The sequence below is a fragment of the Trichomonascus vanleenenianus genome (assembly GCF_965637985.1).
Source record: "Trichomonascus vanleenenianus strain CLIB 3782 genome assembly, contig: TRVA0_013S, whole genome shotgun sequence".
NCBI classification, from domain to species: Eukaryota; Fungi; Ascomycota; class Dipodascomycetes; order Dipodascales; family Trichomonascaceae; genus Blastobotrys; species Blastobotrys vanleenenianus.
Window position 1 is genome coordinate 179,430 of NW_027481874.1, and position 24,212 is coordinate 203,641.

Below are 24,212 nucleotides of genomic sequence, written 5' to 3' on the forward strand. Positions count from 1 at the left end.
CCATTGCGTTTAGTAGGGGGGAGGGGCCAACATTCGTTGCCTATTTGATGGTTGTATTTTCAACAGCGACGAAAGCTATGTTGATACTTTGTTGTATCATTTTAGCTGAGCACGTGTTTGGTCTTCCACCTGCTTCTGGTGTGGACCTGCTTGCAAGCTGGTACAAGCCACCGTTTGAACTCTCCGTGATGTAAGAACTTTTTGACAAAACTTTGTGAACCACTAACGATGGCTTAGCGAGGCTATATCTGACGAAAACTCTTCAGCGTACTATCCATTGCTAGGCGCTTATACCGAGTTCGACAAGAGTAATGACAAGGATATACATGAAAGTCTTTTTGCATATGCTATTCAAAATGAATTCATTACGCCAGAGCAAAAGCCTTTTGTAGACTTGAAGCTGGGACTCCATGAACCATCTGCCATAATACAGGCGTATTACCAGTATTTTGAGACCGCTGTTCTTCCTCAACTGTCTAACACAGGCTGCGACAACATTCTGTCTTATGATGGTGGCTACTATTGTGATATCTCATTTCAGCTGAAGTCGGAAGGTGTGAGCACTCCTGATTTACTGCCGAATGACAAGATCTATGGTGACAACGAGTACGCACCAATTGTCATACTATACGCAGATTTACTCTCCGAAGACTTCAAATCCATCCACGGGGAGTTGAGAGAATTGGCACGTTCTTTATCAATCAGGTATATTGCAAGATATAAGCCCTCTCGGCACATCCGCAAGGAGAAAGAGTCCTTAGGTGCATACGGTGTCGAAGTATCTGTTCTTGATGGGCTTGAATTGCCTACGCATGAGGTTGAAAAGGCGGCAACCGAGTTCGAGGCATGGAAGAATAGTTTGGCTTCGCTAGGGTACAAGGCTGCCAAATTTATAACCAGATCGCCAGACGATAAATTTGGCTTGTCAGGACAACGATTCAACGCCTTGACACAGTGCAGTTTAAATTTTCCCACCTTTGCTCGTGCGATATCCAAGCTTGAACCCGATACAGGAGTTCAAGATGAGGTCGCCAGAAATTTCGCAGCTGGTAGATATCGGCCGGGGTCAAATTTCTTGTTGGTAAATGGGGCACCAGAGAGCACATCCGACGAAGGAATATTTGCTGTGATTAAGGCAATTGATCGTGAGAGAAAGTTAGCAAGCAAACTGAGCAGTGAATTTGGTACCTCACTTTCCAAGGCTACGGAACTTATATCGAATAACTACGTGGGAAAATCGAAGCAGATGCAGAACTGGATCCGATACGATTATAGAACTCCGGGGCTTATCTGGTTGAATGATATAGAGTCAGATGAAGCATATACTGAGCTCTCCGATGACTGGAGTATTATTTTTGACAACGATTACCCTGGTGACATTTTCCCTATCAGACACAATGCTAATACTGCGGTTTTTGCGTTAGATCTCACAAATAACGCCCATTTGCTGCTATATCTTCAGCTTGATGTTATTCTTCGAGGAGGTATGCCGATTCAAATGGGAATAATTCCATTAACTCATACGCCAGATGCTGCTAAAAGGGCCAAGATGCTACACCTAATACATCGAAGGGGATCTCCTAGTGACGTGATCAATTACCTGCAACAGATTCTTAAAGGCAAGTCTGGAGAATGGGACAATGAGTTCAGCAATACGGTCTCGCCAAGCGACAGTATTGCAATAGATGCGATTTTCGAGAGCACAAACTCGTGGATGAAAAAGTTTGGCATTGATGGTGATACTGCAGTAGTATACGCTAATGGTATTAGCCTTCCAAATAGCCCCACCTCCCCATGGTTTTCTCATGCGAGAGAAGTTTGGTTGGCGGATAAGAGTTCGATTAGACAGCTGGCACGAAACGAATCGATTATGTCAGAAACAGGGTCGCCATTAAGAGATCACCTGATCGATGGTTCTTTGCCCTACAGAAACCCACTCATTACCCCTGCGGACGATAGTCTACTGCAGTACATTGACACGACGCCGTTAGTTAATGAAGTTGCCGGTATTAGTGTTCCAAATATTACGCTAGTCGACGAGTCGAACTTGAAAGAAGCGACTATTTGGTGGTATATTGGTGATTTTTGTGACAAAGGAACTCTAGAACAGACAATTGAACTCATTAAGTTCATGAGAACAACTGATCAACCGATTCAGTTGAACGTTCTTCCCATATTGAATGGGACATATGACCGTGATGCTGTGTTTGAATCCCTTGAAATATTGGATGGCTTTACGAAGGGATGCAGTATTGAAGACGCTTTTGTTCGAACCCTGCGATCAATATATCAACAATACAGGGAAGACCAAGATGGACAAGTATATCAATCGCATGTAAATCAGCTCACACTTTCGAAGGACAGTGAGGGGCTTCAGCTCACCCGATCTTGGTCAAAAAAGATACAAGATCTGTTCAGGTCAAAAGCAACTGGCTATCTAGTAAGCAGCGGTAGACTGCTTGTCCCTGAGGATATCCTAAATCCGATTGACCTCAGCCAATTATATGCAATTGAAAGCACGAGGGTGAGATCGATATTGGATGGTTTTCGCTTATCCGGTGCCGAGCTGAGCACTTCTAATATCGATAAGTTTGTATCGATGTATACAAAAACGTACTATCGCGATGAAGAAAAAACCGAATTCGTTAGCCTTGAAAGACTATCGCAAGTACAAGACAACGCCCTAAGAGTGACAACGGATGACTGGCTTGGAGAGGTATCATCTATTGTCTATGGCAACGAGTCAACACCAATACTCAAGATCACTGCCGTTGTTGATCCATTGAGCGAAAAAGGCCAGTTTTATGTTTCTATACTCCGCATTCTGGGAAGTATAAAAGGGGTATCTATACAAATATTTTTATCTCCAAAGGATGATTTGAACGAGATACCGATAAGGAGATATTATGATTACTGCTTGAACCCGTCTCCAGTCTTCGACGCCCAAGGTATGCATAGGAGAGATTTCCTACCGTTTCGATTTTATGACTACGATATCCCTGGATCAAAAGTTTCAGTGAACTTGCACACGATACAGCCCTGGATAACGGCTCTGCGAGGGCCAGGGCATGGAATGCAGCATATCTCTAGTTCCGATTTGCAGACTACACGCTCATCCTATGAGCTACAGAATATCCTCTTGGAAGGATATAGAGCTCCACCATACTGTGAAAATAATGATGCAATTGAGCTGAGAGCTTTGGATCAAACAAAAGTCATGGAGACGAATTTGATGAACCTGCAGGGTTACTTCCAATTAGCGGCAAACCCTGGCACTTGGCGGGTTACTAAGAGAGGCCTTGAAGGACTGCAGTCGGTAGGTGGATTAGATGTGGACGAGTCTGGTTCTGATAAGGTCTGGATGGTATCGCTTTCAGGGTCGGTAATTTCAGTCAAAGACCAGAGCTCAACCGCTGTCCCGGAAGAGACACAACGATTACTTGATCAGAACTCCACGAATGCTGATATTAACGTTGTCACAATGGCCTATGATCGAAGTGGGAATGCAATGATCCATATGATGGTCAGTGCAATGAAAAACACAAACTCGAGTGTCAAGTTCTGGATTGTCGATCATAATATAAGCCCCAGTGTTCGCAACCTTCTGCCGAAAATGGCAACACAATACAGCTTTGGATATTCCATGATCAACTACCAATGGCCCCGGTGGATGTGGCTACCTAGCGACAAACAAGCAGCAGTGAGCGGCGTTATGTTCTTGGATGCCGTACTTCCAAGATCAATCGAAAAGGTCATCTGGCTCGGTTCCTTTTCATATGTCCGCACAGATCTTAAAGATTTAGTGGATGTAGACCTTGGTGGGGCACCATATGCCTTGGCCGTAGCTGGAGAGTCCCGTATAGAGACGGAGCGTTTCTGGAAGAGTGGAGACTGGCATTCAGCGGTATTAAAGAATGGTAAGTATAAGTTTCATTCACCTGATATGGCGGTGGTCGACCTACCCAAATTCCGCGAAAACAAATGCGGGGATATTATCAGGGGCCATTATCAGCTGCTGTCTGCCAGATATGGCCGAATTGACCAAGGAGTTATACCGAATATGCTGCAGGATAGCATACCAATTCACTCGTTAGAGAGCGAGTGGTTTTGGCACCAGCTGTTTGATTCCGATGAGTCCATTGAGCGCGCGAAGATTATTAATCTTGCTAACGGAAGGCTCGCAAAGAGCCAGGTTCCGGGGCTCTCAGAGCTCCACAGCGAGATCGCTGGACTGTTGGGCGATACCAGAAGCTGTCGCTACCATGATGAACTTTAATACCTATTGCTCTACTACCGGTGGATAATGCTTAAATATAAAAGAGCAGTCATTCAGTCGTTACATATCGTTACACATTTCGAGAGAACTAGCAGGAAGCCAATTCCAAATAATACTTTTTTTCGCGTTTTCAATGAACCAGGTTTCGTGTGTGAGCTCCCTTTGCCCCATTGGTATCGTTAGCGTTGCTGTCGTCATCATCGTCATCGTCATCTTCGTCCTCATCATCCAAACCGCCCTGGCCAGAAGCGTCCTCGTCCTCTTCGTCCTCATCCGGCGGACCGCCCAGGCGCTGGACCAACGTTTCGACAACGTCAGTCCACTCGCGCATTCCACCCATACCAATATCACCACATACCAGGACTTTTTCCACCGGTTTGAGCACCTCAATCCACGGACACTCCTCCTTAAGCATTGTAATGTGCTTCTTGGTCATGGGGTTGGTGTACATGTGCGTATTCATTGCCGGTGCAACGAGAATTGGCGTCGACGGGTTCCACGCCCGTACGACTGACGTAATAAGGTTGTTACAAATGCCGTTTGCCATCTTGGCCAACGTGTTGGCCGACAGAGGAGCAATCAGCAGGATGTCTGCCCACCGCCTCAGTCGGACGTGGAGCACGGACTCAGCCCGGCCAGTGTGCCGCGACTCCCACTCGTCCGCGTCCTTCCAGACCTTGACGTCTGCCGGGATCTTGATGCCTTGCATGAAGTGCTCCGCCGACGACGTCACTATTAGCTGGATTTTGGCTTTGTCGTGGTATATCTGCCGCAGCTTGGCAATGATGAGCGGGATTTTAATCGTCGCCACCGAGCCCGTCACCGCCAGCAGAATGTGCACGACGGAGCTGTCCTCCTCCGACTGGGGCGATGCGGTCTGATGATGTACAGGGTGTTGCTCGCTGGCATAAGCGTGAGTAGTAGTGGCGACATGCTGATGGAGCTGGGAATGCAGGTTTGTCGACGAAGCCGTAGGCGAGGCCTGTCTGCTCCTCAGCCCGCTGGCGCGTTTAGTTGCGTCAGACGTGCTGGTGCTGAACGACACGGTGCTGGGCCGCCGCGAGTCGGAAAGGGGCGGCGATTGGTTAGTTCCGACCGTCGCCTTTTTCAGCGGCGATTGTATCGGAAGCGGAGGAGCAGGATTCACCATCTTCTTTGCAGTGGAATGATTAAAATGTCGCTTAATAATTCAATGCTAGAAACCCCCCATTAAAAAATATGTGCAACTCTCTGCCCCAAGGGGAAACAAACGGAAGCAATGGCAAAGCGATTGGTGGGAGGGAGAAGTGCCGTTATTCGCCTGTTGAAGGCCAAAAATTTCAAACCTTCCGGGGAAGCAAACTCCCAACCACCCTGCGCGCACCCCACATCACCAAAAAAAAAATGCAAGACTCCGTCACCACCACAAGATGAGGTAGACATGTGATGCTCTTCAGTGGTACAGTACTGGTATGGAAGAATTATACCAAAGTGTATCAAATGTATCAAATGTATGGGTAAAGAGGTCTTAGGTTTGTTCTGGCTAGGAATTGACATGTTTAATTCATCAGAGGGAGGGGGTTGCAATGTTGGAGCAGACCTGGATGCATAAGCCAGTCATCTATGTTGCAGTACGCGGAGGATTGCCAAGAAATGCAGGGTCCTACGATGTGTAGTGAGAAATGGTTAATGGTATGTCCTGGTATCCTCTATATAGCTATCGGTCAATTCGTTGTAGTACAGTCCTGGGAGTAGGCTGTCTAGATCATTTTAACGGTAGTATATTGGCACTTCAAGTGGAGGGTATATGCGCCGCATTACATGCGGCTGGATGTTCTTTTATTATTATACTGGTCGATACTATGAACGATGCCGTATCAAGCCTAGTATGCGTTCCTCGATTTCAGAAGCATACTTCTTTCAAAAGCTACTCCCCAACAACCACCCTACGTTCTTTGGAATAACACTGGTATCATTCTTCATGAGGGCTCGCGGTACACGTCCCACCCCCCCTTGCTTAGCGATACCACTTCAATATATCGACGGTGTCCAAGCCTCGATCCAGTCAGGCAAATTTCAATCAAAGCTACCATTCCTGACGTACGATCACGTTTTGATAGCAGGAGTGAATCAGCGGTTCCTTCATATTTGGGGTATTTGGTAGTTTTAATTTTTCTCCAGTTTGTCGCGTTTGCGTGTTTCGCGTATAACCAGGTAAATAACGTTAGATGCTCAAGTTGAGCAAGCTCAAAAACGTCCAACTGAAAAGACTATGCGTCAACTGCGGGGTCGGCCAATCAGGACGGAAGAGGGATATCGTAGACGGTCTGGTCAGCGTCGTTAACAGCGACTCCCGGCATCTCTCGGGACGGACTATCTTATCTATTGATATGGGCGTCCGTAATCTTGCACTATGCAGACTCAAAGCTGGAGAAGGAGTCGCGGCAACGGTGCAGGAATGGCGGCTCAAGAACATAGCTGGCAATTCGTTCGAGCAACCGCATTTCGCGCAATTGGCGCTCAATCTTATGGAGGATGTGGAAATTCCAGACTACGTGCTGATAGAGCAACAGCGCCTGCGGTCGCAGGGCTTGGGAAATGTGCCTGAGTGGATTGCGCGGGTTAATCTTCTCGAAAGCATGATCCATGCTATAATCCAGATGAAAGTACGCTGCCAAGGGGTGAATACGGAGGTTCTGGCGATCCCGCCGTCCAAAGTCATGTCCTACTGGATACGCGGGGTGGCCAAACGAGACGACGGCAATTTCAATAAGAGATATAGAAGTACGAAACATGCCAAAGTAGAGCTTGTTGACAATTGGTTGAGATCGTCCGCAGGTGACATATTTGATCTGTCGCCAGGAATGGACCTCGACTTTGGCAAGAAGAGGGATGATTTGAGCGACTCTCTTCTCCAAGGGCTTGCCTGGATCAGATGGCAGCATAATATGGACCGGCTTAGAGTTGCCCTCGCTGATCCGTCCTCAGAAGTGGACTTTGATAATTTGCTAATTGAACCTTAAGCCGCCCTTGAACTACTACCCTCGTAAGCCTCGGACAGGGCTACAAGGGATAGATGGAGGGCCATTTCTTCCAGTAACAAGAATACCACTCAATTCGTTAATTCGCCGATTATTCACGGATATAAGCCGAGTCTCAGATCGTCCACTGAGCGTGGCGAGCCAGATGTTCAGCCGTATGTGTGTCGAAATCCCAATCAAATTTCAGAACGACCGGGACGGAGGGCACCCCGAGGTCAAACTTACTCGACGACTAAGAGAAAAAAAAAAGATGGGAGCCAGGCAGTCGAAAGAAGAGCCCAAGGTGTTTTTGCCAAAGACTCCAACGGAGTTTTCTCCATCTCTGCTAACCAAGCTGGACTCGTCGCTCGAGTCTGACTACACCCGATCGCAGTATACCGAGAGCTACATCCAAGAGCGGGTGCAGGAGGAGCTGAGGAAGAAGCAGGCCGAGGCCACTGCAGCATTGAAGGAGGCGGTCACCTCGCTGAAAGAAGGCCCGTCTGAGGACAAGGAGAACTCCAACACCCTACGGGAGAAGCTTGTTGCGCTCAAAGAGCAGCTGGATGCGCGACCAAAGCCAAGGGAGCATTCGAAGGAGCTGATCCAGGCTCGAGAGGAGCTGGTCAAGTGCTTCAAGGACAATAAGGGCAAGCCATTGAAGTGCTTGGACGAGGTAGAGGCTTTCAAGAGCCAGGTACAGAAGTACTAATGATACAATGCCTGTTTTTTTATTTACTTGTCTCTATATATATATATTCAAATTCATTGTAGACACTCCAACCCTTGTCATTATTCAGAAAACACTTCAGTCCTTGTCATTATTCAATTCATTGTAGATCTCTAATTTCTTGTCATCATTTATTGTAGGCACTCCAGTTCTTGTTATCGTAGACGATTTCATATATTGTAGGCAGTTATAACGAACCTCGTCTATCGTTTCGTCCAGAAGACAATTTAATTTTAGTCATCATTTACGGCACATGTCGATACTTATGGGGTTGGAATAGGGGTTAGAAGCCGGCAGTACGGTAGAGCAGAATAAGTGCAGAATCGCTCTCGCCACCGCCAGCAAGGCCCTCAATTCGAGTCTCGTCGACAATGGTGACCTTGTCATCGTTGAATCTCCACCACGTGCCTTCTTCGTCGTCATTTTTGACAAAGCACTGATAGTGACCAGAGTCGGCATTGGCGCCCTGGTGGGTGATGACAGCAGAAAGCTCGTAGAGGCCAATTGGGTTGCACCCGTTGTCAGCCCGCAGACTTGGGTCAAGCGCCTCGGAGAGCTTTGCCTGCAAATCAGCCTTCTTCGAGTCGGAAAGTTTGCCCTCCTTGTTGACATCCTTGGATAGCTCGCCGTCTAGAGACTGCATCTTGGCCCGCTTAGCAGCCCGCTGGAGCTCCTGCTTGTCCTTCTCCAGCTCTCGATACTTCTCTCGGCCAGGAATCAATTTCTTCTGGAGATCAGCCGAACAAAGCTCCGTCGCGTCGTAATAGAATGGGAATGCTACTTTACGCAAAATCTTGGACTTCTTGCTCGTGTCACGCCGCCAGAAGAAGCGCACATAATGCACAGTGAGGTACTTCGGCAGCCGCGTGATCTCCTTCTTGAGGGTGTACTGGGCGTTTCTATCGAGAACATCGCTGTGCTTTTCAAGCGTCTCAGTGAGCCCCTCAAGCAGACCGTCTCTAACAAAATTGGTGCCCATGCCAATGTGGCAATTGAGCTTCAAGAACGGCTCAACGCCTACCTTGGGCTCCTCGGCATCGGTCTCGTCAGTCTTGAGCGTCGTCTGGAACTCGCCGCCGAAGTACTTTTCAATTACACTCCCGACATTCTCTTCTCCACTCGCCTTGAGCGTCTGCCGCAGTTCGCTGAGGATCTGCGACCACGCCTCTTCGGCGTCCTGTTGCTTGGGGAACCCGCTCTGGTCAGTCTCCTGGAACTGCGGGAACCGCTGTCTAAAGACGTGCAGGAACATGTGCGGCGTGAACGGATCGTTCGATCGCGACATGCTGCCATAGAGATCCTTGAGTGAAGTAGTCAGATCGTAGCTGCCAAACCCGCTGGTGCCTCTGTAGCTCTTCAGCGAGTCCTGCAGCTCCGGCACGACTCTCAGGGCCTGCAGCGTCGAATTCATGTAGCACGTGTTACCAGTGTTAACCAGACCACTAGGCGATGGCTTCTTCTCGGCGATCTGGCTAGCGGTCATGTCCTCAATGAACTGCTGCGGAGTCACTGGTGCCTTGGGGAGCTCTCCAGCGGTGCCGAGCATCATCAGGCTCTGGTTGGGCTTCAGTCCAAGTGCCTTCATGTCGGTCTCGTCCTTCAATTGACCGCCCTTGACTAGGATCTTCTGTCGATCTGGCGGAACGCCAGTCAGCGAGTAGAGCTGTGACTTGAACACCGCACCAGGCTCTTCGAGGTCAACCTCGACATCATACTTCTTTCCAGCGTGTCGAACCTGGACTACGCAATGTAGTTAGTGACTTGTATCCCCCTTGCCCATCCAGTTTACATACCTTGGATCGTGGACATTATCGCTTCGCTATACCGTAGTGGTAGTACAGAAGACAAGTTCGAGTACAGGTGTGGCGAGTTGTACGCGGGGGCCTGTTCGCGCGGCTACCTCCTGCTTGTCTCATTACGCGAGGCAATGCATATGGACCAGCAAAGTCCAATTACAGCACAATTCATATATTTCATACAATTCGTCTACGGAAAGCCTATATTGAAATTATCACTTGATTCGTCGTTTATTTGACCAAAGTCTTAATCTTCCCACAGCGAGATACACACTGCGCAATGAGGGAAATGGAAGGTTCTCGGACGCGTGGAATTTTGGTGATGTTTTCTGTCCGAGCGCGCGTTGGGAGTAACGACGACAAGATGATTGAAGGCCAAGGGACACGCATGCTCTCCAGGGGAGATCAGGGACCATCGAGTGAAATATGAAGATTGAGCCAAGGAAAGCTGCTCAGCAGCTGCTGACTGTCATTTTGGGCATATCTACGGCGTTTATGTTCTACAAAGGGCTTGCCGTAGTATCCAATTCCTCGTCGCCGATTGTCGTTGTGCTCTCTGGGTCGATGGAGCCAGCATTCCAGCGTGGAGACGTGCTGTTCCTGTGGAACCGCGAGCATCGACTCAAGGTTGGTGATGTCGTAGTGTACAATGTGGAGGGACGTGATATACCGATTGTGCATCGAATCATGAGAGAACATTCATCGTAAGTGAGACATTATTCTTTGGCTGGTCGCCTAGAATGCTACTAACTGGATTGTGTAAGTGATCGGAAGCAATTGCTTCTCACTAAAGGTGATAACAATGCAATGGATGATCTCGATCTGTATGCTCGCCGACAAATGTATCTGGATCGGGAGGCGGAGATTGTGGGCACCGTAAAGGGATACCTGCCACTCGTGGGCTACGCTACGATTCTTCTCACCGAGAACCAAAAGTTCAAATATGCATTGCTAGCTCTTGTAGGCTTGTCGACTCTTTTCCAGGAGGACTAATAATATTGTTATTTATGAGTACAGAAAGAAACTTCATTTGACATGGATTGCTTTCAATCTTCAAGCCCAAGGCAACGGACTTTAATCGGCATCATTATTTGGTAATACAGATATTATTGCTTCCTATCATGATACATTTCCAAGCTTTTATTTGCTGTTCAAGTTATTTTCAGTACCAGTAGTCCATTAGCTGTCCAAATCATGACTGATCGTACATTAATACTCAAGGTAAGGCCCCTGGTCAAGACCTCTTGGGCGTGATCGCCAGTCATTGGCCATTCGAGCAATCCGCTCCTCTTCATTCTTTCGCCGTTCGCGTTCTCTTTCACGCTCTTTTTCTTCGTACATTTTCTCCTTCAGCCGTCTGATGTGCTTATCATACGCCTCGCGTCGAGACTCATCATCCGGCAGCGCCTTATATTCGGCAGATGATTCTACCCGAGTCTTGACTCGGTCCCACGTATCGGAGACCTTCACAGGTGGATCAAGATGCTTGAGATAGTACCGGAAGTCGTCCTGGGTACGGCGAATCTTTCGCGCGTCTGCGTAACGATCCTCTTCCCGTTTGTGCTTCATCTGCTTTTGCAGTCGTGAGAAGAGTACATCTAGATTATAGTCGTCAATCTCGATAACTCCGCTACCGCGGACAATTCGTGAAAACTCGTCAGACGAAAGGCGCTCATCAATTGAGATGCGCTTAGAAGCCAACAGATCAAGCACCTTCTCACGCTGAGCCCTGAGCTTACGCTCCTCTTCCTCAATGACATCCCAGAACAGTTCGAGTGGCGTAGACCCTAGCTGTCCGCATATATCGATATAAGCTGGCTCGTCTTTCACCAAAGAGTGGATCTGTTTCCACTTGGTGGTAACTTTTATACTGCCCTCTTTTTGCAGCTTCTCAAGCAGCCCGACAAATGCCTCCCTGTTCTTGCGCTCTGTTCGATACTGAGCCTGCTTTTCCCGCTGTCGTTTGTCGTTGAACTTCCTTTCCAGCTCCTTCATGTAGTCTTCAAATTCGCCCAGGATGTCGAGATTATTCAATGAAATATCTGCCTCCTCGGCTTCGATCTTTTCAATCGTCTCCTCCCACTTCGACGAAACGTTGACTCCTAGCTTCTCTAGCAATTGGCGTACCTTGGCACGCTTGATGTGCGTATTCTCCTCTTCCGCGGCATCGTGTTCATCCCTAAGCTCTCTGACGCGCTGGACAAACACATACCTGCGCTCCCGCTCATCCTCGGCCTTCGCAAACACAGGGTCGGCGGCCAGCTGGTCCTTAAAGGTCCTCCACTTAGAGTAGTACTTGACATCGTATTCCTTGATCTTTTGAATCATTTCGGTAAGCCGCTCGTCTCGCGACCGGCGCTTATTCTCCAGGTACTCTTCTTTCATTTGCTTAGTGTACTCCTCAAACAGCTCCTTTCGCTTCAATGGAGTATTAATACCCCAGTATTCGGGTTGTTTGATCAGCTGCGCCATGGCGTACGACCACGTCCAGGACGCATCAATTGCACTCCGCTCCAGGAGTGCTCGGAACTCCTCCTCTGCCTGTTGTTCGGGCCGCATGAGCTCAGATCCCGGCACCAATGCGCTCTGGGACTGGAACTGTGCATTGTTGGCAGAGTATACTACTGTAGGAGCAGTAGGCGGGAGATTTCGTGCCGTCGTGGGTGCCGCATTGCGATGGCTAGCCTCTTCTGCGGCCCGGAACGCGGCTGGACCCTTGGGAGGCTCCTTGAACTTGCGGATGATCTCCTTCACCTGAGCCGGCACCTCCCACACGCTCTCTCCGGATTTTTCATTGTGCCAATACCGCTTTCCACCATCAGCTGCGAACTCTTTCCAGCCTGCGGCTGCGATTGCCCGATCCAAGCCCGTGTAAAGAGCCTCAGGCTTCTCCCACGTCGTCTCCTGGGTCTCGGAGTTGAAGTAATACGGCCGACCATCGTCAGTCTTCACTTCCTGCCACGACATTTTTTTTCCTATCTTTAAGTCCTCCCGTCCTTCGACACACAACGCCTGAGAGATTTGCGATAGTTAACGACGGTGATGGGGAAAGGTTGTCGTAAAACACGGACTTTTTCAAAACTTACCCGGCTGTCATCTAACGGGGTCCCAACTGCGCCTTGGATGTCCCACACTTGGCATTATCGACCGCCAACAATGGTAAGCGATGGTGGCTAGCTAAGATAAATAGGGACAATTACTAACGCGGGGTAGTCGCAATCATTGAGACCATATTTGAACGCAGTCCGGACTTCGCTGACTGCGGCGCTGTGTTTGGAGGACTTTGCGTCGCAGGTTGTGGAGCGGCACAATGTCCCTGAGGTGGAGTCCCAGCGCACCGTCGAGGCTCTGCTGAACCCGATGACCATTGCGCGAAACGAGAACGAGAAAGTTCTTATTGAGCCAAGTATCAACAGTGTGCGTGTCTCCATAAAGATCAAGCAGGCGGATGAGATTGAGCAGATTCTTGTCCACCAGTTCTCTCGGTTCCTTACGGGTCGAGCCGAGTCTTTCTTCATCCTGAGACGAAAGCCAATTAAGGTATGTTATTCGGGGATTTTTTGGTGATTTAATTGAGGGAGAGCTGACAGATGAAGGGTTATGATATTTCATTCCTAATTACAAACTTCCACACTGAGCAGATGCTGAAGCACAAGTTGGTTGATTTCATTATCGAGGTAAGTCGTTCACAACAACAGCCAATATGTTATCAGTGGTCTATGCTAATTTTGTTTTAGTTCATGGAGGAGGTCGACAAAGAAATTAGCGAAATGAAGCTTTTCCTCAATGCCCGGGCCCGATACGTCGCTGAAGCGTATCTCACTCCAGTAAGTTATTTTCACGTATTTTTTCGGCAAAGCTAACGGTTTATTAGTTCGACTAAGTAGATGTGCATGTATTATTATCAGTTGGGTGGTGGATCTGGCTTTATCTAATGCCTATATATTATTCATATGTTTTTGCCTCAGCTTCTGAATCAGTAATTAATTATGATGAACAGGATCTAGTTGATTGTTACAGGTTTTGGGTAAGTGCGGCTTATGCGGCGCGCGCCGCATCCCAGGCCACCTCCTACCCTAGTTTAGGACTCAGAAGTAAAGTAAAGGGATTAAAGCCTGGCAGACTGAATTCAATAGATAACTGATTCATTAATATATGTATAACGCTAGCACATATCAATGAGTAGATCTCAGGGAACCAGGTAATGCCCGTACAATTTAAGTATTTGACGGACGCCGAGGGTGGAGAACTCCACTTAAGATACTTATAACATGCAGCATAGACTCAAACGAAATTCTTACTATTATGTTAAACTAGGAGATAATGCAGGCGTGACCCTGCTAGCCTGTATGATATGTTAGTATGTAGTGGAGCAGAACGGAGGATGTGAATCATATCTGTCATGTCCTTCTTGGTGGTAGTGGCACCCATGGAGACGTTAAGAGTAGCAATAAAAGCTGCGGTAGAAGAAGTAGAAGCAGAAGCTGGCATTGTTGATTGTTCCGGTGAATTGAGACTGTAGAAGAGCACCTTCAATGAGGCTATTTATATTTTTTTTCACTCCATTGAACCCCATCAAATGATCAAAACTCACCCAATCCGTTCTACAATAGTCCTTCCGTTTTAGGGTTTTACAATGGGCATTTTGAATCAAGGTGAAGCTCCGGCTGAACCATGATACGACCAAATCCGGGGAGTCGATCGGCGTGTGATGCATATGTCTGCGGAGCATACGTGCATGAAGAACCTCATTTCAACTCGATGTCAAAATTCAAAACTCAGGAGTAGCGGTTCCCAATTCCAATTGGGTCTCCATTTTTTTTTTCATACTAGTTTTGCAGGAGTTGACTCTATTCGCATAACAGTTATGCAAAACATAGTTAGCGTATGTACCAATAGACTTTTTTACGCGCTCATCAATGCATGTGCTCTCCATTGCCCATTTCAATACTCTTATTTACAAGCTTCTGACGTTCTGATCAGGGGAGTAAACAAAGGAGAGGTAGTTACTATCGCCAATGTGGTCCAGTGTGCCAATCAAGCCAGCCTTATGGATCTCTTTCTGCATCTCCAGCTCCAGATCAGCAAGCCGAGACATGAACAATGCGACTTCCATCGAGAACACCTATGCCCAAGCGCATGTGTACCCCGCAACACCTCCTGCCAAGCCTACTGCAATTGATGCCTCTTGGCCTCGTTCTTGGCGCAAGCAATGCTCCTATGTTCCTGGGTGGTCTTCTTCGCGACCTCAACCTGCTACGCTACCGTATATGAGACGTTTACTGCTATGAATTTATGATTATGAGTACAACAAATCCTGATAGGATGAAAAAGAAATAGACAGATGATTGATCTAGAAGTGCAATAGATAAAATGGTTAGTCGTAGTTATATCTACAAGACATGCAAGTTCAATAGATAAATTGTTGGTCATTAAAATTATCCAGGCTAGCAAATTCAATAGACAAATGGTTAGCCATTAGTTAACACATATGTAAAGACTAGCAAATTGAAGACAAATGATTGATCATTGTGGTATTTACAACAAATCTCAATAAATGATTGATCATTACACAAGTAGTACCAATATATGCAAAACGCTGACAAATTCAATAAATAAACAATTGCTCATTAGTATATGTACAGGACCAGCAAAATTCAATAAATGATTGGTCATTAGTATATGTACAAGGCTAGATAAAGCCAGGAGGTTAGACGAACTTTTGATCCACGTCTTTTCGTTTCTTCGGCGAAGCCGGTGCAGCTGGAACGGAATCGAGCTTGACGACTTCCGAAGTCCATTGCTCATCTTCTTTTTCAAGATCCTGGAGCACTTGCTCAAAAGATTTCGACTGTTCATTGACAATGGTAAGCTCTCTGTCAATGTCTAGCTGCTCTCCGTCCTTGGCCCGGGCAATGAGAGTAGTTAATACACCTTTGTGGTTTTCCAGCTTTTCAATCATCGCTTCCCGCTTGTTCTTCTCCACTACGAGACCACCAAGAAGGCTGAGAGCCCATGCTACGAGAATAACTACCGGGGCAGACGGGTTTGTCGAAAAGTACGTCCGGATGGAAGGCATTCGACGCGGGACTGAAGAAGTTGTGCTCTCATTTCGCACCAGTATCCTAGCCGGCGTTACGGCGAGGCCTATTCGAGCGCGGAATACCCGTACAGCCAACATTTATACCGTTGTCAAGGATCTTGATTTTTTTTTAGGTGCTGCGCGAGTTTCATTTTTAGTCGTTGTACCCTCCCGACAAGTGAAACTCTCATCATCAACATCCACCGTCAGAACGTCTTACCGGCATTGTATATATCGGTGGTAGCTGGTTGGATTTTGTGGGCTTCTCCTCCCCCCTAGTAGACATAGAACATATATAAGGAGGAGAAGGTATGTCGCTGACACGGTTTTTGCTTATGAACCTCGTGGTGTGGTCGATAGTGGCTACCGTGTTACGCTACACGGCCTACCTCCAGGCGCTCACATCGCTGAACTCGTACTACGAGTCCCGACTTGATGCATCCACATCCGAGGCTCTGGGTGATGGCAGAAACTACCCGCCAGTGCAACTAAGCCGCGCTGATGTGCCATCGCCAAGTAAATACTACGTCCCTTGGCTCACCATTGTCCCTGGGCAGTCTGCATACCCGTGGGTCCTGCTGACGGCGACCTATGTCGAGGAGACTGTTGTCTCTTTTTTGGTGACGGGATCAGTGCTGCTTTATGGCGGACGCTACTGTGAGATGGTTTGGGGGTCGACTGAATTTGCACGGTTCATTGGTATTCTCACCGTTGTGCCCAACGCTGTAGCGTTTTTGTTCTATCGGGTCCTCTACGGTATCACAGACCAGCCAGAGTATGCTGCAGTGACCATCTGCGGCGGCCCAGCCGTGGTCGCCGGGTTTCTAGTAGCTTTCAAGCAGCTGGTGCCGGAGCATTGTGTAGTTCTCCTTGGGTGCATCCGGTTCAGGGTCAATTCAGTGCCCTTGGCTTATCTCGTGGTAGCATCACTCACAGGCTTGTGGTACGATGTATATGCCGTTCTGGCGTGGCTTGGATTCTTCGCCAGCTGGTACTACCTGCGGTTCCTGCGGGTTTCCTACATTGACCCAGTGCTGCCCTTCTCCACCACTACAGCGTCTCTAACACCGACAGTGTCTCTGCAGGGCGAAGAGGATAGCAAGCGTATCCGCGGCGACGCGGCAGACTCGTTTAGTCTGGCATCATTCTTCCCCGAGCCCATTTCGCTCGCCATTGACCTCGTGTGCGACGCGTGCTATCAAGCCGCGTGCGGTATGCGGCTCATGCGGCGGTTTTCCGAGGATGAGATCGAGACTGCCAACGCGCGGGCGCGTGAGCGGGCGCGACCGGCTGGCGCCGCAGGGTATGCGGCGGTGGGGGCCGGCGTATTTCGGCGAGCGCCGGTGGTAACTCCCAAGTCGCGCGCAGAGGCCGAACGACGACGGTTCCTGGCGCTTCGGGCGTTGGACCGCACGACGACCTTTTCCACCCATTCCACGTTAACACCACCCCCTCAGACCCAGACGCGGCCATGGCGAAAAAAGGATCCACGGTAGAAGTCAAAGTGCTGTTTTTCGGCCCCATGAAGGAGCTGGCCATGGAGGACGAGCGCGTTTTCCAGTTCCTCGGGCGGCCCATGCTGATGGAGGTGGTCGAGGTCGTCCGACGATGGTACCCCATGGTCGGGGATCTCCTGCCCTCGTGCCAGTTGGCTGTCAATGAAGAATATACTGAAGACATGTCCGAAACGCTCCACGACAACGACGAGATTGCATTCATTCCTCCTGTTTCCTCGGGATAAATTACTGTTCCCTCGGGATATTTTCAATTACCTATGTTTTAACGATTTACTTTACAGGTACTAATATGCTATACGACCTTTCATGAGATTCACACTAATAGATTTTCGCTGTGTCATGCCGGCAATGGACCAGATGGGAGCAGATCAGTGGATGTTTAATTTAAGTTCGGGGCCGGTCCTGTTTCGGGGCCTCTGTCGTAGGCTCCCATCGCACGTACTACACTATAAAATGAGGTGGTTTTCCGGCGCACCGCACCTGGGAAAGAACGACGGAACACCCTCTTTTGTTGCACAAAGAAGGTTGGACTCTGACTCGTTCTGCGATCTCCTTTGTGTGGGAAAAATAAAATAAATTGCATATAAATAGAGCGGGCTCTTTTTTTTTTCGACACTCGACAAGTTCTCAATTGGAAGGATCCAAGTAGGTTTAGAGAGGTACATTTAGATATCGTAGAACAATGACTCTGTCAATTGAGTCTCTGACGAGCAACGTGCACTCGACGCCGTTCCTCGGGTCCATGATTGACCACACGGTGCAGGAGCTGGCCAAGCGGCCGCCCAACTCGGCGCCGCCCTCTGCTGCCAAGCTCGTCAACCCCAAGGATGTGCCGGAAAAGGTGGCGGTGTCGGGGCGGATCATCATGGTGACGACGAACCTGCCCCAGGTCATCAGCAAAGTCGAGGACAAGGCTGAGTACGTGCTCCGGTCGAGACGTGGCAACAGCGCGCTCTACTCGGCCGTCAACTACCTCCAGGACAAGACGGAGTGGGAGACGGTGCTGGTTGCATGGCCCGGAGAGGTTGAGGATGCACCCGAAGATATTGACCACCTGAACCACCGCGAGAAACTGACGCAGCAGTTCAACGATGCTGTTTCCTGCCAGGTTGAGCCGGTGTGGCTCGACGGCGAAGACCACAAGTACCGCGGATCCGAGCCGCACTCTCCGCAGAGATGGCGCCAGTACGCCGAGAACATTATCTGGCCCATTCTGCACTATATCCAGGGCGAGGCGTCGGACGGGCGCCAGGAAGACGACTGGTGGCAGGACTATGAGACGCTCAACAAGGCGTATAGAGACAAGATTGTCAGCATCTACCGGCCGGGCGACATTATCTGGATCCACGACTACTATCTGTTTCTGCTGCCCAAGATGCTGCGGTCGGTGATGGATGATGCGTTTATCGGGCTCTTTATGCATGCGCCGTTCCCATCTTCTGAGTATTTCAGGACCATTTCGCACCGGCGCGACTTGCTCGAGGGAATCCTTGGAGCTTCGCTGGTCGGCACCCAGTCTGTAGCTTATTCGCGGCATTTCGTTTCCTCGGCCGCGCGATTGCTCGGAGTTGAGGTTAACAATGACGAGATTTCGGCGTCTGGCGTCCATGTTTCGGTCCGGACCCTGCCAATTGGCATTGATACGGTGAGGGTCGAGCGCGATGCTTTCCAGAAATCCGTGGACGCCAAGGTGGATGCAATTCGTGCCCTATATCCCGGCAAGAGGATCATTGTTGGACGAGACCGGCTGGATAGCGTGCGGGGCGTATACCAGAAGCTTAAAGCGTTTGAACAGTTCCTGCACGACTATCCCGAGTGGCGAGAGAAGGTTGTGCTTATCCAGGTGACCTCTCCGGCGTACTCGAATGCATCCAAGGTTGACCAGAAGGTGAGCGAAGTCATTTCGCGCATCAATGGTACATACGGAATGCTGCACTTTGCCCCAGTGCACCACTACCCGCGCCATATTGCGCGAGACGAGTACTTGGCGCTCCTGCGGGTCGCTGATTTGGGTCTCATTACTTCAGTGCGAGACGGCATGAATACGACTTCGCTCGAGTTTGTGGTGTGCCAAAAGTACAACAAGAGCCCAATTATTCTATCGGAGTTTACTGGTACTGCCGGCAGTTTGTACGATGCCATTCAGGTCAATCCGTGGGACTCTACCCAGGTGGCTGCAACCATCAACCGGTGTCTTTCGATGAACACAGAGGAGCGCGAGCTCAGCCGACAGCGTCAGGACCGGCTCTACCAGTTTGTTACCACCCACACGGTCCAGAACTGGACGAGTTCGTTTGTATTTGAGCTTATCCACAACCTTGACGCCCATGACCGGTCCCACTCTACTCCGGAGCTCGACACGGCGAAGATGTGCAATGAGTACGCCAAGGCCAAGAAGCGACTGTTCCTCTTTGACTATGATGGTACGCTGACGCCAATTGTCACGGACCCGGCTGCTGCACTGCCGTCGCCGCAGCTTTTAGATACGCTCAAGAAGCTGGCCGCTGACCCTCGTAACGCGGTATGGATCATTTCGGGCCGAGATGAACAATTTTTGGACAAGTGGATCACAGTGGACAATATGGGCTTCTCTGCGGAGCACGGCTGTTTCCTCAAGCATCCTGGCGATGCCGAGTGGGAGAACCTTGTGGCCAACATTGACATGTCGTGGCAGAAAGTTGTCTACGACGTGTTTACTTCATACTCCGAGCGAACCATTGGCTCGACAATTGAGCATAAGCGGGCTGCGTTGACGTGGCACTACCGTCGGGCGGACCCTGATTTTGGTGCGTTCCAAGCCGGTAACTTGCGCCAGCATCTTGAAGAGACGGTTGTTGACCAGTACGATGTCGATGTTCTTGCGGGCAAGGCAAACATTGAGGTCCGGCCTCGACAGTTCAATAAGGGTGAGATTGTCAGGCGTCTTATGCAAGAGACCCCGGCCGAGTTTGTTCTTTGCCTTGGCGACGACTTTACCGATGAGGACATGTTTAAAGCCCTGCTCGACCATGAGGGTGACGGCGTCTTCCCGGTGACTGTAGGTCCTGCCAGTAAGATGACTGTTGCTCAATGGCATGTTCACAGTCCACAGGGGGTTTTGCACGTTCTCAGCCAAATCGTAGACACTGTATAGATATTGTATACTAACCAGAATTTAAAAAAAGGCGCTTTTTATACTGACCCACATATTTTGCTCAACAGCTATAAGACTAAAGTAGCCTTATTACTACAAGGTACTTTGGAAAGATGAATTTTTACGCATATCAATGTGTCAGTATTAAATTTTTTGACGTGAAGCCGCACGTACCAACAGATGCGACAAGACACTTGTACCGAAGGTCCGGTCGAAAATGCCATGGATAATTATATAATTAGTCAAAATCCAAAAGCTCCGCTATAATTAATTCATACTACCTGTATTATTAGTAGTATTACCTAGTACCAATACCGAGTACAATTGATATCAAGGCCCTGCAGTTCAGCTCAGAGAGACTGTGTGTACTACCATGCGCGCGCAATACGGCTGTACTTCAATAATAGCATAGTCAGCTACGATCGTGGCAAAGAGTGCCGTTCGACGGAAAGTGCCACGATGTCGTTCGTTCAGCAGATCGGACAATGGCTTGACTTATTTCACAGCCTGAAGAGCGTGGTGTACCTCGCCTTGCCAATATTATTATTTATTTCACGGAGCCTGCTGAAGAGGTACCACCGGTCGAAGCTGCGGCCCCTGCCCGCAAGAGTCTACCCGCTTATTGCGGTCCTGGCACTGACTTCGGTATTCCAGGCATACTTCGGGTTTGTCTACGAGCAGAGTCTGCCAAACGTTTATGAGCTGACTGGATCGCGTCTGCAGACGGAAAATACCGTACTCGGATTGCGTCTGAAACACATATTCCGAGTCCCAGAGCTCGACGAAAAGTACCAATTGCTTGTTGATAGGCTGGCATCGCGGGGCGGCAGGGAGATGTACTCAAAGTATGGCCCAGTTCCGCTTATGGAGTGCCAGTGGTGCCGGAGCGATGAGCCCGTGTCGTTTTTCATGTACAGTCTTGCTCGAATGACCCTGCCTTACTTGGTCAATTGGCTTGGAGTGCTAATTGCGACCTCCAGTGTCTCCCGAGATTCTCGCCAGTGGAGAGTCATGGCATTGGCATTTCTCGCGATGATTGCGGCAGCAGATTTGTCGGGAATGCGTCCTGTAGTGCGAGAGGAAGTACTGCGGTTCTGGGATGAAGCTCGAAAGCGGACGATTATCCTGATTGCGTTCAACGCGCTGCTTAGTCTGCTGCTTTTTATGAGCGGTGTGGGGATTCTGTTTGGCATTCACTCCCCAGATCAGGTCATCCATAAGATTAGACAGAGTCTTGACGAGTCTTCGGAAAGGCTGGTGGCTACTCAGCTCGTTAACCAGGCTACGAGAGCCGATAAAGATATGATGGACCAGATGTCTGGGTATTATGATAAGGAGCGGACCAATGTGTGGATGTCTGAGGAGGAGTTGCAGATTGCGAACGATTGGACTCAAGTAAGTACAACTGCTGTTCGCAGCCAGGTCGCCGAACTCATCAACAAGTATATAAATGAATAAAAGGTTTCTTTATTCTCCTACGCTGTGGCATAGTGTTTTTTTTTTTTTTTTGATTAATATACAAAGCGACTAGCCGTAGGAATTATATCTTCATATTGATATTCTTAGTCGTGTACGGTTCTAGTTTGGATATCATTGCGTCGTGTTGTTTGGATCTCAAGCTGAAATACTCATTGCTTGAGCGACTGGCGTACTTTTCGTAAACCTGCCGACGAACAATGGCGCCAGTATAGAGCCATAGATACGACCCACAAGCCCGTCCGTTTTTCATAATGCTCGAGAAGGCAATCTCCAATTGACTGTTGCTGTTGTTTGCCTCCCCAGAGCTGGCGCCACCGCCCACACTCATCCATGGAAGGCTCACCGCGGAGATTATACACTTAAGCTGCGTTGATTGGACTTTGTTAAATGAAGAAATGAGTGGCGCGAGTGCATTGTGTGCGTCAACGTCGGACATGTCATCGATGCTAAAGGTCGTTTTTAGCAAATTTAAGGCGGTACCAATGAGTTTGGCGTTCTGTGGAGACTTTGGAATCAGGCCTTCCAATTCTGCCATTAGCTCGTCAAATAATGGAGTGTTTTGAGATAGGAGTAGAAGGTTGAGAGAAGCCAGCAGATACAGCTCATGGGCACTCATAAACTCCGAGCGAACTCGTTTGTACATCTCAACAGCCTTGCGTGTGCTCCCAGTTGCCTGATAGACACATCCCCAGAGGTACACTATAAATGGATCAGAGCTAGGCAGTTGCTTGAGACTGGGCAGCGTCTCCATGTAGCGGTTTCTAATAAAGTTGGCAAGAACATCAAACGCCAGAAGCACGCGCTTTAATTCGTCGCGACGCGCTTTCTGGGCGAGTCGAAATTTGGCTGTGGTCTCCGGGGCAGTGTGAGGTGATTCTATTCTTTTGAGTGCATTGGAGAACCACGAACTGTGAGTCGTCTGTTGCAATGGTAACTGTAGCTGGCTGGCAAGATCACATAGTCCAGATAGGAATAAACTCGTGATGTAAGCGTCTTCGCTAGGCAGCCATTGGAAGACCAACGTTGTGTGATCCAGCAGTACCAGTCTGATTCGCCCATCCGGCAAAAGAGCATTATTGAGGACGTCAACGGTGAGTTGCTGGAGCTGTGACTTCAATTGGTTGATGATTTTCGCATCATTTTGCTGTAGCGCCGAGCGGGTTTGAAGAAACAGCTTAATAATGCTGAACTGCGGTGGGCAATTGTTCATCATAGTAAGCTTTGACAAGCAAAAGTCCACTCTTTCGTAATTGCACAGGTCCAGTTGCTTATCTGCTTCCATTAAGTAGGCCAAGTGCGACAGAGCCACGGACTGATTCGGCTCAAGGCTCTGAATGAGCGACAAGCATTTGTCAGGCTCGGAGCTACTATTTGACCACAACAAATGGATCTTTTGCAGAATAAGGGAGTACAGAAGATCACTCTTCTGCAGTATCTGAGCCGATTCGAGGCACGAATCAAGCTGTGTAAGCAGCGGTTTCATGGCCACATTGCCATTGCTTACCATAAACTCAATGCCAAGTTGTTCAAGCCTAATTTTCCATTCATGTAGGTATGCGGCACTTGCTTCGCGGACACCAGTTGATACTGCCTCCTCTGCGTGGGCTGTATGCTCCGTCTCTTCAAATAGAATGCGAGCGAGTCTATAGTGGACGGCTAGTCTTGTCTCGGTAGAGATTTCTTTGTCGTCCAAGGCCGCTTTCAAACTGGCAATTGCCAGAGAAACGTATTTTATCCTTTCATTTGGCGAGGGGCTGGTCTGGGCTGCTTGTAGGTATTCATCTGCCAGCGGTATCAGTATCAAGTGTGTCATTATATATTAACCAAACGGTATTAAGCATGGCGCATTTCTGCTGTAATTGACTACACACTATGCGGATATTTCAATAAATAGAATGTTATTATGGTGAAATTGTCCAATAGCCTGGCGGGCCAAACTGTCTATGCCCTAAGTCGACTATCCAACTATGTTACCGGCAGAGCAGTTTTTGATGTCTTCGGTTGGGACAAAAGTCCGATCCCGATTCATTCTACGCGTCTACCCAGCTCGTAATCTACCGACTTCAAATTAAGAACAACATACCGGTATGTGAATGATCTACTGCACTTGTAGCATCGTACTATTCGGATGCTTGCAGGGTGTAATATCGTGCTACTGATAGCGTGGAAATTGGCCTCTTTTTCATTAATTGTGGTACAA

At 48.8% G+C, this 24,212-nt stretch overlaps 15 protein-coding genes across 15 annotated transcripts; 9 read left to right on the top strand and 6 right to left on the bottom strand.

The window, feature by feature from the left end:
- Positions 1 to 77: 77 nt before the first annotated feature.
- TRVA0_013S01860 (uncharacterized protein) lies at positions 78 to 4,276 on the top strand (the record flags this gene model as incomplete). The annotated part of the gene is made up of 2 exons (XM_076684156.1): positions 78 to 190; positions 238 to 4,276. The coding sequence occupies 2 exons, from the start codon at positions 78 to 80 to the stop codon at positions 4,274 to 4,276; spliced, it is 4,152 nt and encodes a 1,383-aa protein (XP_076541631.1).
- A 130-nt stretch (positions 4,277 to 4,406) lies between these two features.
- CAB3 (phosphopantothenoylcysteine decarboxylase complex subunit CAB3) lies at positions 4,407 to 5,426 on the bottom strand (the record flags this gene model as incomplete). Its single annotated transcript, XM_076684157.1, has 1 exon — positions 4,407 to 5,426. One exon carries the CDS (start codon positions 5,424 to 5,426, stop codon positions 4,407 to 4,409), a length of 1,020 nt encoding a protein of 339 aa, XP_076541632.1.
- Positions 5,427 to 6,483: 1,057 nt separating this feature from the next.
- Positions 6,484 to 7,278, top strand: CCE1 (cruciform cutting endonuclease; the record flags this gene model as incomplete). The annotated part of the gene is made up of 1 exon (XM_076684158.1): positions 6,484 to 7,278. One exon carries the CDS (start codon positions 6,484 to 6,486, stop codon positions 7,276 to 7,278), a length of 795 nt encoding a protein of 264 aa, XP_076541633.1.
- Positions 7,279 to 7,441: 163 nt separating this feature from the next.
- On the top strand, positions 7,442 to 7,987 carry MIC19 (Mic19p; the record flags this gene model as incomplete). Its single annotated transcript, XM_076684159.1, has 1 exon — positions 7,442 to 7,987. One exon carries the CDS (start codon positions 7,442 to 7,444, stop codon positions 7,985 to 7,987), a length of 546 nt encoding a protein of 181 aa, XP_076541634.1.
- Positions 7,988 to 8,288: 301 nt separating this feature from the next.
- On the bottom strand, positions 8,289 to 9,814 carry UBP6 (ubiquitin-specific protease UBP6; the record flags this gene model as incomplete). The annotated part of the gene is made up of 2 exons (XM_076684160.1): positions 8,289 to 9,745; positions 9,799 to 9,814. The coding sequence occupies 2 exons, from the start codon at positions 9,812 to 9,814 to the stop codon at positions 8,289 to 8,291; spliced, it is 1,473 nt and encodes a 490-aa protein (XP_076541635.1).
- Positions 9,815 to 10,227: 413 nt separating this feature from the next.
- SEC11 (signal peptidase complex catalytic subunit SEC11) lies at positions 10,228 to 10,794 on the top strand (the record flags this gene model as incomplete). The annotated part of the gene is made up of 2 exons (XM_076684161.1): positions 10,228 to 10,505; positions 10,566 to 10,794. The coding sequence occupies 2 exons, from the start codon at positions 10,228 to 10,230 to the stop codon at positions 10,792 to 10,794; spliced, it is 507 nt and encodes a 168-aa protein (XP_076541636.1).
- A 216-nt stretch (positions 10,795 to 11,010) lies between these two features.
- On the bottom strand, positions 11,011 to 12,768 carry PRP40 (snoRNA-splicing protein PRP40; the record flags this gene model as incomplete). Its single annotated transcript, XM_076684162.1, has 1 exon — positions 11,011 to 12,768. The coding sequence occupies one exon, from the start codon at positions 12,766 to 12,768 to the stop codon at positions 11,011 to 11,013; it is 1,758 nt and encodes a 585-aa protein (XP_076541637.1).
- Positions 12,769 to 12,957: 189 nt separating this feature from the next.
- On the top strand, positions 12,958 to 13,684 carry ARC19 (Arc19p; the record flags this gene model as incomplete). The annotated part of the gene is made up of 5 exons (XM_076684163.1): positions 12,958 to 12,960; positions 13,015 to 13,341; positions 13,398 to 13,478; positions 13,539 to 13,628; positions 13,676 to 13,684. 5 exons carry the CDS (start codon positions 12,958 to 12,960, stop codon positions 13,682 to 13,684), a joined length of 510 nt encoding a protein of 169 aa, XP_076541638.1.
- Positions 13,685 to 14,109: 425 nt separating this feature from the next.
- On the bottom strand, positions 14,110 to 14,292 carry TRVA0_013S02036 (uncharacterized protein; the record flags this gene model as incomplete). The annotated part of the gene is made up of 1 exon (XM_076684164.1): positions 14,110 to 14,292. One exon carries the CDS (start codon positions 14,290 to 14,292, stop codon positions 14,110 to 14,112), a length of 183 nt encoding a protein of 60 aa, XP_076541639.1.
- A 1,219-nt stretch (positions 14,293 to 15,511) lies between these two features.
- On the bottom strand, positions 15,512 to 15,880 carry TRVA0_013S02058 (uncharacterized protein; the record flags this gene model as incomplete). Its single annotated transcript, XM_076684165.1, has 1 exon — positions 15,512 to 15,880. One exon carries the CDS (start codon positions 15,878 to 15,880, stop codon positions 15,512 to 15,514), a length of 369 nt encoding a protein of 122 aa, XP_076541640.1.
- A 338-nt stretch (positions 15,881 to 16,218) lies between these two features.
- Positions 16,219 to 17,379, top strand: TRVA0_013S02080 (rhomboid family protein; the record flags this gene model as incomplete). The annotated part of the gene is made up of 1 exon (XM_076684166.1): positions 16,219 to 17,379. The coding sequence occupies one exon, from the start codon at positions 16,219 to 16,221 to the stop codon at positions 17,377 to 17,379; it is 1,161 nt and encodes a 386-aa protein (XP_076541641.1).
- Positions 17,380 to 17,405: 26 nt separating this feature from the next.
- Positions 17,406 to 17,624, top strand: TRVA0_013S02102 (MoaD/ThiS family protein; the record flags this gene model as incomplete). Its single annotated transcript, XM_076684167.1, has 1 exon — positions 17,406 to 17,624. One exon carries the CDS (start codon positions 17,406 to 17,408, stop codon positions 17,622 to 17,624), a length of 219 nt encoding a protein of 72 aa, XP_076541642.1.
- Positions 17,625 to 18,082: 458 nt separating this feature from the next.
- On the top strand, positions 18,083 to 20,533 carry TPS2 (trehalose-phosphatase TPS2; the record flags this gene model as incomplete). The annotated part of the gene is made up of 1 exon (XM_076684168.1): positions 18,083 to 20,533. One exon carries the CDS (start codon positions 18,083 to 18,085, stop codon positions 20,531 to 20,533), a length of 2,451 nt encoding a protein of 816 aa, XP_076541643.1.
- Positions 20,534 to 20,992: 459 nt separating this feature from the next.
- TRVA0_013S02146 (uncharacterized protein) lies at positions 20,993 to 21,991 on the top strand (the record flags this gene model as incomplete). The annotated part of the gene is made up of 1 exon (XM_076684169.1): positions 20,993 to 21,991. One exon carries the CDS (start codon positions 20,993 to 20,995, stop codon positions 21,989 to 21,991), a length of 999 nt encoding a protein of 332 aa, XP_076541644.1.
- Positions 21,992 to 22,073: 82 nt separating this feature from the next.
- TRVA0_013S02168 (uncharacterized protein) lies at positions 22,074 to 23,825 on the bottom strand (the record flags this gene model as incomplete). Its single annotated transcript, XM_076684170.1, has 1 exon — positions 22,074 to 23,825. The coding sequence occupies one exon, from the start codon at positions 23,823 to 23,825 to the stop codon at positions 22,074 to 22,076; it is 1,752 nt and encodes a 583-aa protein (XP_076541645.1).
- Between the last annotated feature and the right edge of the window lie 387 nt (positions 23,826 to 24,212).